This window comes from Serinus canaria, chromosome 5 (genome assembly GCF_022539315.1).
Source record: "Serinus canaria isolate serCan28SL12 chromosome 5, serCan2020, whole genome shotgun sequence".
NCBI classification, from domain to species: Eukaryota; Metazoa; Chordata; class Aves; order Passeriformes; family Fringillidae; genus Serinus; species Serinus canaria.
In genome coordinates, this window is record NC_066319.1 from 4,087,009 (window position 1) to 4,103,592 (window position 16,584).

The following is a 16,584-nucleotide window of genomic DNA, read 5'->3' on the forward strand; positions in this document are numbered from 1 at the left end:
TCTACCTGAGACAACAATAGGCACTGAGCCATCATTGAAATCTTACCCTCCAGTCCCACCAATTTTGTGGGGGATTTTTGGTTTGTTTTGTTGTTTTTTTTTTAATGTGAAGGCCTAAAAATCAGTGGCATGGTTTGGAAAAAGCCAATCAATGGAATGGAAGGCATATAAGAGATATAAACCACTTGTTCTCGTTTAGCACAAAGGATTGCTCTTTGCCACTGAATATACTAAGTATATTCACTGCCAGCAATTTTGGTGAGGCTTTCTACCTCTACCCACAGCTTTCTAGGTATTTTATTAGTTTTTGGTTTATGTATTAGAAATAGTGTTTGAACTCCAAAAGCAGAAATATTATGGTGTACCTTGCTACTCTATTAATATTTTAGGAATAAAATTATGTGGTTTACCATCTCTTCCTTTCTTTTGGCCTTATCTGTTGCTGGCAGTGATTTGTGGAGCTGAAAGCCCCCAAAAACCCCAAACCAATAACATGATTATTTGGTTTAATAGGTTGACAAAAGTCATGCATCACCTTATCAGCATTCCTTATTCAGATTGAACCTCGAAGGTGGGAGAAAAGTGTGCTCCTAGATCACTTGGGCAAACTGTGAACCCTCCGAGTCAGACAATGGCTGGTTCAACTCTGAACATGCAAGGAAATTCAACGCTGGGAATTGCATAGACCTCCTGTGCACCTCCACAGATTCCTCATTCTGGAGGAGCACCCTGCTGTCCCACCCCTGCCACAGGCCACTGTGTAATTTGCACAAAGTCAGTGCTCAACACACTGTCAGCCTGTGCAATTGCAAGGGTCACTAAAATCTGCCTTGGCATTCTGGCTGAGGCACTTGCACAGCTTTAGGTATGGTTGGGTTTGCTGCTGGGTGGAGTTTGGAACAGCCAGTGTGCAATTAGGAGCAATACTGAGCAATGACCATGGCACTTCTTGCTGTTTCTGGCTCCTGTCGAATAGCAACTCTAATTGCATCTTCTGTGGGCATAAATGCATTTATCCAAGATATGTAGGGCTAGGAGGAAATTAAAGGCTGAGAAGTGCAGCTCTTGAACAGAGCCTTGTGATCTGGGGCACTGTATGCAGTCTCAGGCTGTTTCAGGGCACCCTTTGGTGCACCAAGCCCATCCTCTCTGTTCCCACCATCCTGCATTGGGACATTAAAACCCCAACTAAACATCTTAGGCTTTGGAGAGCAACCAGACACATTTTTAGGTCTTGCTCCTGACTAAAAATATACTCCTTGAAGCAGTTATGTTGCACAAACAAAGGCTTAGTAAGTACTGTATATAGATCTGAAAACAAGCCCAGTAACTCAACTGACTGACTTGATCAACTTTTTATTAAGAATTCCATTAATTCTTACTGGTCATGAAAGTGCTGTTGTGTTACATTTGCCTAAGTAACAAAACTCCCTGTCAGTTTGCTGTGTAAAACAGTTACTCAGGTAGTAAAGATTAATATACAAAAAGTTCATTTGAAAGAAGGCCTGAGCTCATATTAATGAACAAAAAAATGTAGTAAATACATATACTGAACCAAGACTGTTGGAAATTGTCTCAGATTACTGAAGGAAGCAATAAGAAACTGTTAGACATGGCAATGATAGCAGCTCCAGGAGCAGGGACAGCAGCTGTGAATGGAGCCTCACGAGTTAAGAGTTAAATTTCTTCATAGCAGCTTTTATGGGTGTGAAAAACACCACTTGTTTTTAAAATTTTAAAATTTATTAGTAATTAAATGGTTATAAAATAGTAATATAATTAGAGTAATAAAAATCTGAACAATTGAGATTAGGACAATACAAGACAATAGAAACAAAGAGTTACAGACAGTCCATGTACCTCTTTCTGGGCAAAATAAGCCTGAAAAAGGCCCCACGTTAACAGAGGATTAACCCTTAAAAGCAACAGCCTGGTGCACATTCACACAGCTCATCCATGGTGCATCAACTCCATTCACACACAGGATTCTGTCTGGGCAGTGCCAGATTCTAACTCTGAATCCCGACGGCGTCTTTAGGGCTGAGCGAGGCAGGAAGAAGTTCATTTCTGATAATGGGGCAATAAATTCTCTTTCTCTGAAAGATTTAGGTGTCCTGTGGCTGCTATCTCAGTGCAAGTCCTCTCTTTAAAAAAAGTATCATACATAGCACAGTTTCTATTTTAACCTTATGTTATAAACTAAAACTATATTTAACACACTACTTAAGAAAATTAATACAGCATAACTTTCTAACACAACACATATAATATTCATTTTAATATTTGCAAAAAGCCAATCATAAAATATGCATTTTTCACATGGGCCTAAGTTTTGGGTTTGTGATAAGAACACTATTGCTGACAGAGGGCTGTTGGCTGTTTCAGATACCTCTGAGCAAGAAATGCGCTGTGTCCAGGTGTGTTCTGCTCCTGCAGGGGCACAAGGGAGGGGACACAGCTGGGACAGCTGAGCCCACATCACACATACCATGGATCCCGCTCTCAGGCACACTGCTGAATTGTTGGGGTTGTCCTGCCCAGGCCAGGAGAGCCCCTGCCCTGCCACCCTTCCACTGGGGGCTGCTCCCGCTGGGTGGTGGTGTTATAAATGAGAAGCTTGACTAGGCCAATATTCAATCAATTTATTAATTAATATGGTAAAGTATGAGCAACACAGTGCTGGGTACAGTGGGGGAAGTTTTCCCTCCAACTGCACACTGATAGTTTGGACTTACAGGTGTTTTTAGGGGTACTCATAAACTTTCTCAGCAGTTTCTACTCCCAATTTTTACGTCACAATTCTATACACTGTTGGGATTTAGTTTTTCTCAGGATGTATCCCAGAAAAGGAGAACTCCAGGTGGTGGTGGTTCGATTTCCGAAAGAAGGAAGGAGTCTCCCATCTGGTGAGGTCCAGTCTCCAGATGTGGGTCCACCTTTTGATTGCAAGGACTATAAATCTCATAACAGTGATGTCCAGCTTCCCTTGGTCAAAACTATTAATCCTTGAGCTGATGTCCATCTTCCTTTCTCAAGCTGCATGTTTCCTGTTTATATATTCTAAAGCTATAGTTTCGAAGATCCTTACTACAAGCAATATTCTAAAGTTATACTTCAAAAGGTTATTATTGCAAAACTCTTTAAGGCTTAACTACGAAGAGAAAGTTCTTGTCAAAAAAAAAAAAAAATCCTTAAAGCTTTCATTCAAATGCTCCTAAATCAACTTAAGGCTTAAAAAGATTAATTGCAAACAAAGGGTTATAAAAAAGAAGCTCGACTATGCCAATATTCAAGCAGCAATCAATTTATTAATTAATATGGTAAAGTATGAGCAATCCAGCGCTGGGGACAGTGGGGAAAGTTTTCCCTCCAATTGCACACTGATAGTTTGGACTTACAGGTGTTTATAGGGGTACTCATAAACTTTCTCAGCAGTTTCTATTTTCCAGTTTTGACATCACAATTCTATACAGTATTGCGATTTAGTTTTTCTCAGGATGCGTCCCAAAAAGGAGGATCCCCAGATGGTGGTGGTAGTTTCCAAGACGTTGGTCCTGGTTTCTGCAAGAATAAAGACAAATCCCATCTGGTGAAATCCAGCTCCCCAGATGTGGGTCCACCTTTTTAATTACAAGGACTATAAATCTCATAGCAGTGATGTCCAGTTTCCCTTGGTCAAAATTATAAGTCCTTGAGATGATGTTCATCTTCCTTTCTCAAGCTGTTTTCCTCTGCTTTGTTAAGGCATGAGATAAGCATATTTCCTTTATATATATTCCAAAGCTATAGTTTCAAGGATACAAGCAATATTCGAAAATTATACTTTAAAAGGTTATTATTGCAGCACTCTTTAAGGCCTCACTACAAGCAAAAAGCAACATCCTTAACGCTTTGATTCAAATGCTCCTAAATCAACCAAGGTTAATTGCAAACAAAAGATGGGTTCAAAGGCCTTCTTCCATGCTTTACTTTTCTCAGTCATTATTACAATTCGTCTTTGTAACTGTCCCATAGTCAGTTTCCACACATATATTCACAAACACACACATTGACTGTATGTAGCTGACAAGAAACACAGCTTGGTATTTCACAAAAGGACAGGTTCAAAGGCCTTCTTCCATCCTTTACTTTCCTCAGTTATTATTAGAATTCATCTTTATAACTGTGCCACGGTCGGACTCCACACATATAATCACAAATACACACATTGCCTGTCTGTAGCTGGCACAGCTTTGTATTTCGCAAAAGGACAGGTTCAAAGGCCTTCCTCCATGCTTTACTTTTCTCAGTCATTATTACAATTCGTCTTTATAACTGTCCCATGGTCGGTTTCCACACATATAACCACAAACACACACGTTGCCTGTATGTAGCTGACACGAAACACAGCTTGGTATTTCACAGCGGTTCCCGCCGGGGGGCGGCTCCCGCGGCTCCCCCGCTCGGCCCCGCTGGGCGGCGGCTCCCCGGCCCCGTTCGGCCCCGTTCGGCCCCGTATGGCGGCGGTTCCCGCTGGGGGGCGGCTCCCGCGGCTCCCCGGCCCCGTTCGGCCCCGCCGGGTGGTGGTTCCCGCTGGGTGGCGGCTCCCCTGCCCCGCTCCGCCCCGCGGGCAGTGCGCATGCATAAGGCGGCCCCCGCCTCCCTGAGTCACCGCTCCGCTCCGCGGCCGCTCCCCGGCAGCAGCAGCGGAAAGGCGGCCACCATGAACCGCTTGGGGAAGAAAGCGAATGAGACCCTCATCGAGATGGCTCTGTCGGCGGACGGTAGGAGAGGGCCGGGAGGGGGGATCGCGGTTCTGTTCCGCCCTTTCCCCCCGGGGGACGGGGAGCGGAGGAGAGCGTGGTGTGGGTGTCTGGGGGGCTCTGGGTCCTGCCCGGGGTCTGCAGGCCGGCGTGTGAGAGAGGGGGCTGGTCCCGGCTGAATCCTCACCTCTCCCGCATCGAGCTTTTAATCCTTCGGCTTTCACTTGAGAAGAACAAAACCGCTTCTCCACGAGCACGATCCAACTGTGATTCGATCTTTGTAATCCTCAAATCAATCTTGAAAATGAAGGGTCTCGTATCAACGCCCTGCCGAGAACAAAAAACACTAGGATCCTCTTGATTTTTAACTTAAAAGACGCCGCAGATACGGAGGTCCCTCTGCCGGACAGCAAACTTTGAGCCTCCCCCAAGCAGCAGCTGGGGTGGGCGCTGGCTCCCGGGGGCTCCGAGCGGACCCCACCTCGCTCGGGCAGGGGCGAGCGGACCCCACCTCGCTCGGGCAGGGGCGAGCGGACCCCACCTCGCTCGGGCAGGGGCGAGCGGACCCCACCTCGCTCGGGCAGGGGCGAGCGGACCCCACCTCGCTCGGGAAGGGGCGAGCGGACCCCCACCTCATCGGGAAGGGGCGAGCGGACCCCCACCTCTTTGGGAAGGGGCGAGCGGACCCCCACCTCGCTCGGGACGGGGCGAGCAGACCCCACCTCATCGGGAAGGGGCGAGCAGACCCCACCTCATCGGGAAGGGGCGAGCGGACCCCCACCTCATCGGGAAGGGGCGAGCGGACCCCCACCTCATTGGGAAGGGGCGAGCGGACCCCCACCTCATTGGGAAGGGGCGAGCGGACCCCCACCTCTTTGGGAAGGGGCGAGCGGACCCCCACCTCGCTCGGGAAGGGGCGAGCGGACCCCCACCTCGCTCGGGAAGGGGCGAGCGGACCCCACCTCGCTCGGGAAGGGGCGAGCGGACCCCCACCTCATTGGGAAGGGGCGAGCGGACCCCACCTCGCTCGGGCAGGGGCGAGCGGACCCCCACCTCCTCGGGAAGGGGCGAGCGGACCCCCACCTCATCGGGAAGGGGCGAGCGGACCCCCACCTCTTTGGGAAGGGGCGAGCGGACCCCACCTCGCTCCGGCACGGGCGAGCAGACCCCACCTCGCTCGGGCAGGGGCGAGCAGTCTTCTCCCCCTCGCCCCATCCCAGATGTGCTGTCACCCCTTACCTTCGGACAGACCCTTACTTTTTTTGCTGTAGCCATGTTACAGTTTCCACTTCATGTCAGTGTGGTATGTCATTACTTATAATAAATGTGGTCATGTTAAGATTTTGTGGAATAACATGACGCAAGTGTGTGTTTATCAGCACCTCACCTGGCAACATGAATCAACAGTCAGAAGTAAGAGAGCATGTTGATATTTTCAGAATGAAACTGTATAGGTTTTTTTTAAAAAAAGGGAAATGTTTACCTAGAAAAATTTCTTTTTTGGGAATAATGCTTTGCCATCAGTCCTAGAAGTGAAAATCTTAAAGCAAGAGAGAACCACTAAGTCCCTCTGTTGGCTTCTCGGGTTATCTGTTCTCTTTCACAACTTGACTGCACTGTCTCTTTTAGAAAAACATATATAGTGCCATTTTAAACACCTCGAGCAATAACAGCAAATCATGATTTTCGAAATATTTGGCAGACTTGTTTCAGAGAGGTATGATGGCAATACTGACTGTGAAATTATCCAAAAGAAGCTCTTTGTAGTGGCAGCAAGAAGAGGTGTCCAGCTGCAGGGAGGCAGGCAAGTGTCAGAGGAAGGTTTGCCCTCTCTGGAAGGGCTGATGGAGCTGGCAGCTCCTCAGGAACCCGAGCAGATGGATATTACAGCCTCTTGGCCAGCCACCCTGTTCCAGGGGGGATGTGAGAGACCTGAGTCATGGCCCATCCCACTGCCTGGGAGCAATGAACAGTACTAGGGCTGAGCTGCCCTCTCCGTGGGTTATTCTCCTGAAGTACTTTGAGACTAAAAGATATTTACAGAACACACAAAATATTCCTATTTAGGGAATGTTTCTATGAAGTCAGATTTGTAAACTTCGTTCCACATTATTCAGTTTTCCCATGAGCCTTGTGGGATTTTTATAGTCATGAATAGGGAATATAAGGAGATTTGAGGGGTTTCAGTGTTCAAGGATGGTTAAGAAGGATTTGTCATATAGTAGCACATAACTCTCTGTACAAAATCATATTCTAATTCAGTTCAATTTTGTTAATTAACCACTTTTCTTAAGCAGAAACAAATTGAATATGGGGTGAAGTGAGTGGCTTTTTTAAAAGTTATGTTAATTTGTTGCCCAAAAGTCTCTCAAGGTTAAAAAAACCCCATAAAATTCCTTAAATTATTGTTTAGAAAAGTTAATGGTATACGTATGCTGCCAGCAGGACTTCTTATAGATCTGAACAAATACTTTGTGCCTTTTAGGAAAAGCCTCTTAAGGATCTAGATGTCTGATCTGTACAGGCAGGGCCGGTGTAAGTCAATAGGAATGAGGCAGGAGAGAAAACATCTGCTACTTATTTTCTTTAAAGACATGTTTGTCTTTGGACAGTATGTGTGTATTTAATTCGGGTTTACTACTGCTTTTCATTGAACTTGAACACTGGGAACAGGTTATGGGGTGCAAAACTGTCTACCAGCAACAGAAAGTTAAACTTGCCTGTTTAGAGCCTATCTGCCAAAACTTCTGCCTTGAAGGAAGCTTCCTGGTGAATTACATCTGTGTGAGGTAAAAAATTCCAATTTTGTGTGTGTGATTTTGCTTTCTATTGGAAGATGTGTGTAATTTACCCCAAATATGAAAGTCTAAGGAAACTGAACTTGTAAAATTGCATGTAACTTTCAGAGGAAGAAGACTGCAATATGTTGCTTGGATTATTTGTGTTTACATTCACTTTCAGCAGCTTTTTTTTCCCGCAGCATGTTAATGCTGCAGTAGCTGTGTTGTGGGATATATCCCAAGTTTTCTGGAAGCTTGCTGTTGGCTCCATGCCATGATTTGAAGTATGCTGCCTTTATACACATAGCTCCTTTTCCAGAACTCCAGGAGCCTGCTTTGCAGTCTAAGTGATCTTAATTCAGATGCTTGCTTAGGTTGTTTGTCATCTTGCTTGTTTCCTTCTGAGAAAGGTGGAAAAACATTGGTGAAAGGCAACGGTGCTTGTGCCACAACATTGCTTGTGCCACTGTTGACATCTTGCAATACCTCAGCATTCAGGGCTAAATCCTGCTGTTATTTAATAAAATGATACTGAACTTATTTGATGAGAATTCATACCAGTAACATAAAATATAGGCCTCAGTTCAGAACTGCATCTGTCTCTAATTACTGTCACGGTGAATGTAGTAATTTCTGATCTATTTGTGGAAACGTTGAATGAGGCATCATGTTCCCACAGGCCTAAACCAAAGGGTTTGTTAAGAGGAAACTGTTTGATAGTTTATTCCCAGGTAAGAAATAAAAGCTCCAAGAAATTTAGACATAGTTCATAATATAAAAGGCAGGGGAGAAAATACTCTCTTAGCCCAACCAGTGTGTGGTTTCTGAGTGGAATTTCTGTACTGGCTGCCATGCGTCACTGCAGGGGCACTGTGTAAATACAGGTTGGTTGCTGGAAGTGAAACCTCTTAGTAACAGAAAACCCCTGTTTGTAGTAGGAAAACCTGCTTTTGGGAGCTCATCCCAACAATTTGTATCATATTACTGTATAGCTATGGCCCTTTTAATGTGGAAATGAAAACATTAAGCCCATTCCACTGCAGCTGGTAAATATGGATTTTTCTCCAAAGATTGTGCCAGTTAAAAAAACCCCTGCTCTTGGACATCATTTTCATTTTAGGTGAGCACCCTGCATTTGAGATGAAACTCACTGTCTGCAGTTCAGTGAGTAGCAAAGGAAGGATTAAGTACCCTGCATGCCATTTAAATCCAGTAGCAATTATGTGGGATATTCAGGCCACATTTTGGGAAGCTGGGAAATAAAGGTGGATTCATAGAATCATTAAAGTTGAAAAAGACTCCTCGGGTGCTGAACTGAGTGATTGTCCTGCCATCACAGGTGAAAGCATTTTAGTCTGTTTGTAACAAGGGGCCTACAATTTCACCTTCTCGCTCAGAATATGAAAGAAAATGCTCTGCAGCTGTCTCTCCCTCACAGTAGTTCCTGGAGGAATGATTTGGCTCAGCAGTGGGGCAGAGATTCTGGATTGTGAATGCCAAATAACCACTAAGAAAGCCACCAACATCTCTTCTTGTGTAAGGCAGAGTGATGTTCTCTCAGTGATTCCCTCTCCAGCAGTTTGCTGCTAAGGCATTGCCTGGTGTGCTGTGCTGTTCTGAGGTGTTCCCTACAGAAATAAACTGATAACTGTATTATAAAATGGAAGTACACTTTAACCTTTATGTACAAAGATTTGATAATTACTGTGATACAAGGAAACACTAGGATAAGATAAAAGGGCATTGATGAAAATGTCCTTCAAAAATCGTGCTTGAGAACTGTTGGCCTATAATTTGTAAGAAAAACCCCAAAGAGAAGAACAAACTGAACCACCAAGAACCCAAATACCATGGCTTCATATTTTGTATCTTTAAACCAATGAGTTGCATATGCTGGAGGAGATGAATAGTCATCTAACCTAAATATGTTATCAGGAAGGTATGGGTAATGTGAAAACGTGATCAGATGTTAAGAGGTGAGGTAATAATGCAGTGAACTTTTGCACTAGTTTTTATTGTGATCTGGGGATTGAACCAAAGAGCAGTGTGATTACTAGGTTGTATTTTCTTATCTAGCAGTAATTTTATTATATGTGGTGATAGCTTTCCACAGAAGGGGGAAGGAAGGTTCTTGTGTTGTATTGCTTGCAATTATAACATAGTTATAGAGAGATTTACAGTTATTTGTTGTTGCTAAAGCTGAACAACATGTCAGAAATTATTTATAGATTAAAGCTTGTGTGTAGTTACACATTGTGTATTTTCTTGTAACAACTATAATATTTTGCTTTAGATTAAACACTGTGTGGGGGAGGAGCTGAGTCTATTGGGATTTGTTTACTTGGATTTTACTATACAGACATATGTTTTTTATAGAAACTAAAGCTGTTAAAGCTGTGGTGTTCATGCCTTTGTTCACCAGTAACTCTCAGTGAGGAGCAGTAGACATGGTGAGGTTCCAAACACTTTGTTTTAGGAAGTGAATATATCTTTGCATGAAGGGCACTTCTTCTAACTGGAAATCCTAAGGGATTCTCATCTTCTTTACCAGGCTCTAAAGGGTAAATATGAAATTTGAGGCCTTTGGCAAAATAGCAGAACCCCAGCAAGCCATGTGGATCGGACTCATGATGCAGATGATTGTCCTTTCATTTGCTGTACTTGCCCTAAATTAGAAAGGGCCCTGTGGTTTTGTTATTCAAAGGAGTTGTCTTAACTGTTGGGTAGGAAATCAGAGAGTCTATGTTTGCACCATTTATAGTGTGCTAGAAATACACCATGCCAGCAAGTAATGGCTAGCAGATGTGGATTTCAGGCCACTTGGTTCTCCAGACCAGTTTGTCTACCTCAATTCTGTTAATTGACTAATGCTTACCTAAAAAAAAGTTTAGGCAGTGGAAGCCATGGCCCATTGCCCTGATCATTTTCATGATTGATAGGAACAGTTTCTCTTTGGGATGAATACAGGAATTCCAAAGATGTTCCATCATTTTTAAAGTAATTTGGACAAAAATGTCAAATCTTGCAATTCTTGTAAGTCTTGCAAATCTTGCATTTGCTTATAAAACATCATTCTATACTGGTATATTTTTATGTTGTGTGCTGTGAGAAAATGAAATACTTGGTGAATAAATTAGCAAAATTTACAATGATGCATTTCATTGGAAGCATAACCAGAAAAGTTATGAGTGAGATAGAGCATAAAGAAACAGAAGGAACAAAAATTTGCTGTTTAAATTTGCCATCTGAAATTAAATGTCTGGATAATATGAAATTGAGGAATACCACCAGAGGACAGTAAATTTGAGATGATTTTTTAAAAAAAATATATTGCTATATTTGCATCATTAGTTTCCTAGTTTATGCATCCCTTTTCATTTACAACATCTGTAGAAGATCTCTCATACGAGGGTAGGAATGTAATGGGTGTGCACAGAAGGAATAGTTCATCCTCCACCACTTTTGGCACTTGTGTATTGCAAACATGGAAAGAAATTGGAGACTCTGTTGCCTAAGGGTTTCCATCAGTGATTTCAGTGGAAGTTGGGAAATGCATCAGTGAATGATGCTGTGAGGTGTTCAGTGTAACTCTGGACACACTAGGAAAGCAAGTCTGTGCCTCCCACTTCCTGAAGTGGTTCCACTGGGCTGTGATGAAAACCATTCCCACAGTTCCTCTTTCTCCATCGTGCCTTGAAGGAGGGGCAAGAGCACCTGGCTCTTTCATGGATGGGCAGGGCCATTGCTGGGGCTGTGTGCTTACCTCTGCAGTCAGACAGTGCTGATGGAATCTGGCCCTGAATGTACAAATACTCTTAAGGGCAAACAAGCACAGCCCTAGTGCTTCATGATTTGTCAGAACTCCTGCAGTCTGCTGTTTCTGCCACCCTGTTCTGCTGAGATTTATTTGTCATTCTAGTCCCTTTAACTTGCATGCATGTGAATGCCATGCAGTTTAAAAATACCTGACTTTATCCAACTATTCCTGGTCTGGGCTTTCTTTTTTAACTGCATTTGAACCTTTTAATCAGTTTATATGTGTCATTCTGCAGAACAATGATACTGGGGAGGTCTGAATGCTCACAGCATGCTTTGAGTCTTGCCTGTGCTGGTACATAAAATACAGTGATGGTTGTTACCTGAATTGCATTAAAATGCCATTCAAGTTCTCTGTTACAACACTATGTTTGTGGGGGTTTTTTTGCTAAAAACAGATTTGCACAGCTTCTCTTTTTGGTAATGTATTCCCTTTTTTTGCTGTCCTGGTGGCTTTTAATCAGAAGGGGAGATGGTTTTGTGGTTCTTTAAAAGGGAGGCAGCTGAAGGTAAACATCCCATTTTGATTTAAAATACCCAGTTACTGTACTGGAGATTAGGACTAGGACTACATGTCTTTTCCAATTGCTAAATGAGATTTTCTTGCTGTTAGGAGCAGATTTCCAAATATTTATGCCTATGTAATATAGTTATTTTTCTTTTACTTCTGTAATGTTGATAAATACCTGTTCTCTGGAAGTACTTGTTTAATAATAAAACACATGAAGAAAATTAATATGTCAGTGAAGCAGCCTATACTTGAATGCAATCTTCTTCTTTTTAAGGGACTAATAAGATTCTTTTAAAATATTCCCAGTAGATTTTCTTGGATTGACTGAGAATGTTAATAGTTCACTACTTCATTGTTAAATAGTTTTAAACTTTTAGAAGCATCTCTGTGTGCATGAATCACCACATCATTTTAGGCTTGAACCTTTGACTCAGCAGCACAGTTACTACTCTTCAGACAATACCAGCTGGAGTAATAACCTTATTGTGCTTCCTTGAAAGTCAGCTGGGTGGGTTTCCAGTTCCCAGTGGCAACTCCATTCAGGTCTGAAGGATGTGATCAGTATGTGCATCAGTTTAGTTGGTAAGTCATTGTAAAGCTGCTTTCCTTAGATATGGAAGCACTTGCAATAGTCATCATGATGCTTGTTTGGAAGCAGTGACTCATTTCTCTTTCCTGTTGGCCAGGCCAAGTCATTGAATAATGTCAGGGGGGTTTATTAAGATAAGTTGTTTATTATTATTCCAAGACATCTAGGAATAATGTTTTCTTTCATAGCATGTTAAAGATGGATATTGGGAATTTTCTTCATAGTTCCTAATGGGTACTTCATAATAACTTCATTGTAAATTTCAGAATTTGTTAGGATTGGTTTATTTGTTTGTTTTCATTTTACCTGGACCATCAAAATTTTGCTCTAGGGATAGGCATGTGTATAAACTAATATGCCAGTGTGTCAGACAGATGTAGAACAGTGTCAGTGGTCTGAAAGCTCCTTGCTTGGTTTTGTTGGCTGAAAAAGATGCTGTTATTGTGTCTGTGAAAATTGTGGAAATAACTGAAAGCAGAATTTTGGAAACAATACTGAAATAGCAGAATCAATAGTCATGCTGTCTTACTGCTGCTAAACAGTGCAGTTTATCAACACCCCCATGAGAATCCTGTCTGTGGCTTTTCCTTTGGAATAGCTCTGTCACAGATCTTAGGTGTGCAAATGCAGATGATTTTCTGGTTTTAGTAAACCAAATTTTGATCCCAAAAAATGTCTCTTCATCTGCCACCTGATTTTGGAAGCACCTAATATGTAAATGTTTTTTGTGGTATAAACCATCTGTCACGAGCTGTACTTGGTGCAGATGAATCAGGGTTATAGAAGTTGGAAGAAAGGAAAACTTAAGAGCCTTCTCTTGTTCTGTTTTCTGATGCAGAGTTGCTCTGAACTGTGCCAGACTGCAGCATCTGCACACCAGCTGTACCATGCCCAGCTGTATCTCAAGTGCAGCAACATCAGCCAAGCTTTTTTCTTTGCCATCTCCCAGCAGACTTGGACTTACTGAGGGTGCTGAAGTGAAAGAATTGTCATCTTCCAGGGTACAGTTAAAGGGCCTGGAGCATCCATGGCTGTGACTGTGTTAGTTATTATAAAAGCCAAGGATTTTTTCATTGGCTTTTGAAGATGAGTAGCACAGTCCAGCCACACCTGTATGGCTAAAATCCCTTCCCTCCCTAGCAAGGCAGATTTCTCCCTAATCCTCTTTTGGTGACCAGACTCCAGTGTCCTCCAGAGTGTGCTTCTTCTCCATCTAGGACAGTGCTGGAAGCTGAAAACGTTCTTCAAAGCTGAAATCGTTCTTCAAAGTGCACCAATAGTTGAGAAGTCCTGTGCTTAGCTCTGTCCTGGGCTTTTACGTGCCTAGTCTGGGCACTGCTGTTGTGGCCAGGACATGACCTGTGACAGGTTGGGGCACTGCTGTTGTAGCCAAGACATGACCTGTGACAGGTTGCATTTCTCCCAGAGAATGTGCAGTTCCTTTTTTGGCACCACTTGCCTTGCTGCAGCTATTTCAGATAACAGGGTCTGTGGGAAGCCTTGGCTTACAATGCCATTGTTACTTTTTTGCAATAGCACTGAACACATGCGCTTTTACCTTTTCCTATCTCATCAGTTTTGCCAGGAAAGAAAACCAAAGTGATTCCAGCACTATGAACAAATTGGAAGTATTGTAGAGTTTCTGATTGTTTAATTACACAAGAAGCCATTTTTTATGCTTGTTACAGAAATCATAAGTTCATAGTAATGCAAGTACCTGTTTTGTGAGTAAAGTATGTATATTTTAAGAGATGAAATCAATCTTGATTATATTCTCCAGTACTGAATGCTAATTTGTGTTGTGGGCTACTGTTCTCATCATTTGGGTCTGTAATTGAAGTAGAAATGGTCTGTAATTCTTAGGGGTGGCATACCAAAAGTTTCTAAGTAGGTTGCCCTGTGGTTGGGTGTAGTTTGGGACAGCATATGTTGCCTTATTCTGCAGAATTACAGGCCATAAGAAAGTTGCTTATTTACAGTAACGTGCACACTGCCAAGGCACATGTGTTTAAGGAGTTACACACAATAGCTGTGTGAAGAGTTGTAAGGCTGGTTAAGACACCAGTTACAGTGGGAAAGAGGTATTTCTTTTGGGAAGGGTATGTGCACTCCCATGAAGGCCAGTGATTTGAACAAATACTAAAATGATCCATTTCCGAAATAATTTAGTGGGCTTTAAAAGTCATGGAGTTGTACTGGAGTTAGTATTAAGCAAAAAACATTTCAAAGAGTTTCTGCTATTAATACAAATTTTATAATAAAGAGCCACTTAGTAGCTTGTAAGTGTCCTTGTTTGTTGTTCTTGGTGTGCAGATACTTCTAGGTCTATTTATATACATAAAAGCATGTAGTGTTGAAGAACAAGGACATACCCTTAAATACAGAATTTTATCAGAATATTATTGTTTTATTCCCATCTTTAGATATGAAGCAGTTATTTCATGAAGAATTTTAAAAGCATTTTCTTGACTAGTAGAAACTATTATGGTCCTCCCTGCTGCTGCTAAGGAAAAATGGCATCCTTGTTTGGGTTGCTGAATAAGGTGCCTGGATGAAAAGGTGAATGTTGGTGTTCCAAGAGGAGCCTGTGCCGTGCTTTCTGTCTAGGTCACAGTCCAGGGCTTATTCTTTTGCTTTGTATGGTGGCTGTATTGTAAAGGATAGAGGAGAATTGTGAAATGGGTTCATGTTGAAGTGAATTTTACTTCTGGTTCTTACTGAAGTGTTTTTTCCTTTCAAAGATGACATTGCGATTCTCACCAAATTCAAGCCATCACAGTCAGAAGGTATTGTACTAACCCATGTTTTACCTTCCTTGCTTTGGTCTGTTTCCTCTGTCCTTTTTTTATTTTTTTTTCCTGCTGGGAGCCTCTTGCAAATCAGTCTCCAGTTAATGTGAGTCATTGGTATCACATATGAGCCAGGCCTTTTGCAATGTGATTTGCAAGTCAGTTGTTGGCTATCTGTTGGCAGCTCTCCTGGTTAAGGTCTAATTGTGCATTTACATTCATGGTGCTTGGTGCAGTTCTGGGCTGGGGCCTCTTTACACCTTCCTACATGATGGGGGTGTGCATTGCTTGTGCTGCTCATGTTCAGGAATCTGGTTACATGTTTCGCAAGGAGTGGACATCCTGAGTGTGTTGTACTTTTCATTTAATACATGTTTTGCATTCTCTTTTTACCTTCTCCTGTGCTGCTCTAGGGTTATTCAGGTTTATTCCAGTGGAACAGAGATATCAAGAGGATTTCCTTCCACAAGTTGCATAAGTAATCAGCTGTGGTACTGAGAAAGCACTTAAAATGTGGAACTCTGAATTATATTTGTTCTGAGGTTAGACTTTCACAATTACAGAGAGGATAAAATCCAGAACACCGCCCCCTGCCCCCCCCCCCACCACAGGCTGTTATAGGCCATTGAATTAGTTCAATTTCCCTCAGCAGTATAGAAAATAGAATGTTCCTGCTGCAGGGACAAGATGCCAGACTGTTTCTGGCCTGGAAAGGAGGGCTGTGTGACAAAATATTTGGGTTCCTGCTCCTTGGCCCTGGGCTGGTGCCTTTGGCCAAGGCTGCAGTACCCACCTGCCTCCAAGGGATTTAGGCAGCACAGGTAGCAGGACATGGTAGGGATGCTCCCATTCTTTACCCTGGTGTTCAGAGTGGATCTACTAATGCAGATTTTCCAGGTGTAGTTTGTTTAGCAGAATAACATGCAACAGTGTTAACTGTCTTGGCATTCAGAAACTTATTGGTTGTATTTTACATACCACTGCTTGGTTTCTCATCATATCATATGGATAGTTAAAAATTACAGAGACCATTTTCTGTAAGTGAACTTTGAAAGAGAAAAAAATTGTAGGAAACAAAATGCTCTCAAGCTGTACTTAAGTAGCTTATTATATATTTTTTAAAAAACACTTTATATCCTGCCTGGATGCAATTTTGACATCAAATATTTGCAGATTACAAAAAGAAAAGTAGGCTTGTTTTACTGGCAGGAATAATGTAACTGTAGTTGTCTTGACAGTGCTCCAGTGTAAGTCTGTCCAGTCTAAGCTATACTCAGCAATGCTTCCTTGATGGAGAAAGAAGTAAGATGAGTCCTCTTTTCTGAAAGAAAGAGACACCATTTTGCAGTGCACAGTC

At 42.6% G+C, this 16,584-nt stretch overlaps 1 protein-coding gene and 1 long non-coding RNA gene across 7 annotated transcripts in view; one reads left to right on the forward strand and one right to left on the reverse strand.

Moving 5' to 3' along the window:
- Nucleotides 1-3,288: 3,288 nt before the first annotated feature.
- On the reverse strand, nucleotides 3,289-5,152 carry LOC127059641 (uncharacterized). 2 transcript variants are annotated; one of them, XR_007777652.1, is made up of 2 exons: nucleotides 4,930-5,152; nucleotides 3,289-3,561 (listed from the first exon to the last, which is right to left on the reverse strand). It is a non-coding gene; the product is annotated as an uncharacterized LOC127059641 (long non-coding RNA). The 2 variants fall into 2 exon arrangements; XR_007777653.1 differs by lacking the exon at nucleotides 4,930-5,152 and adding an exon at nucleotides 4,359-4,465.
- The window catches only part of ANO5 (anoctamin 5), a 60,923-nt gene continuing 48,947 nt past the window's right edge, over nucleotides 4,609-16,584 (forward strand). For 2 of the 5 annotated variants that reach the window (XM_050974861.1, XM_050974864.1), the window contains exons 1-2: nucleotides 4,609-4,763; nucleotides 15,180-15,224. In XM_050974861.1, coding sequence (XP_050830818.1) covers nucleotides 4,619-4,763; nucleotides 15,180-15,224 — 190 coding nt within the window. In that variant the 5' untranslated portion in view covers nucleotides 4,609-4,618. The remainder of the gene's footprint in view (nucleotides 4,764-15,179; nucleotides 15,225-16,584) is intronic. The other 3 variants (XM_050974863.1, XM_050974865.1, XM_050974866.1) reach the window with 2 other exon arrangements.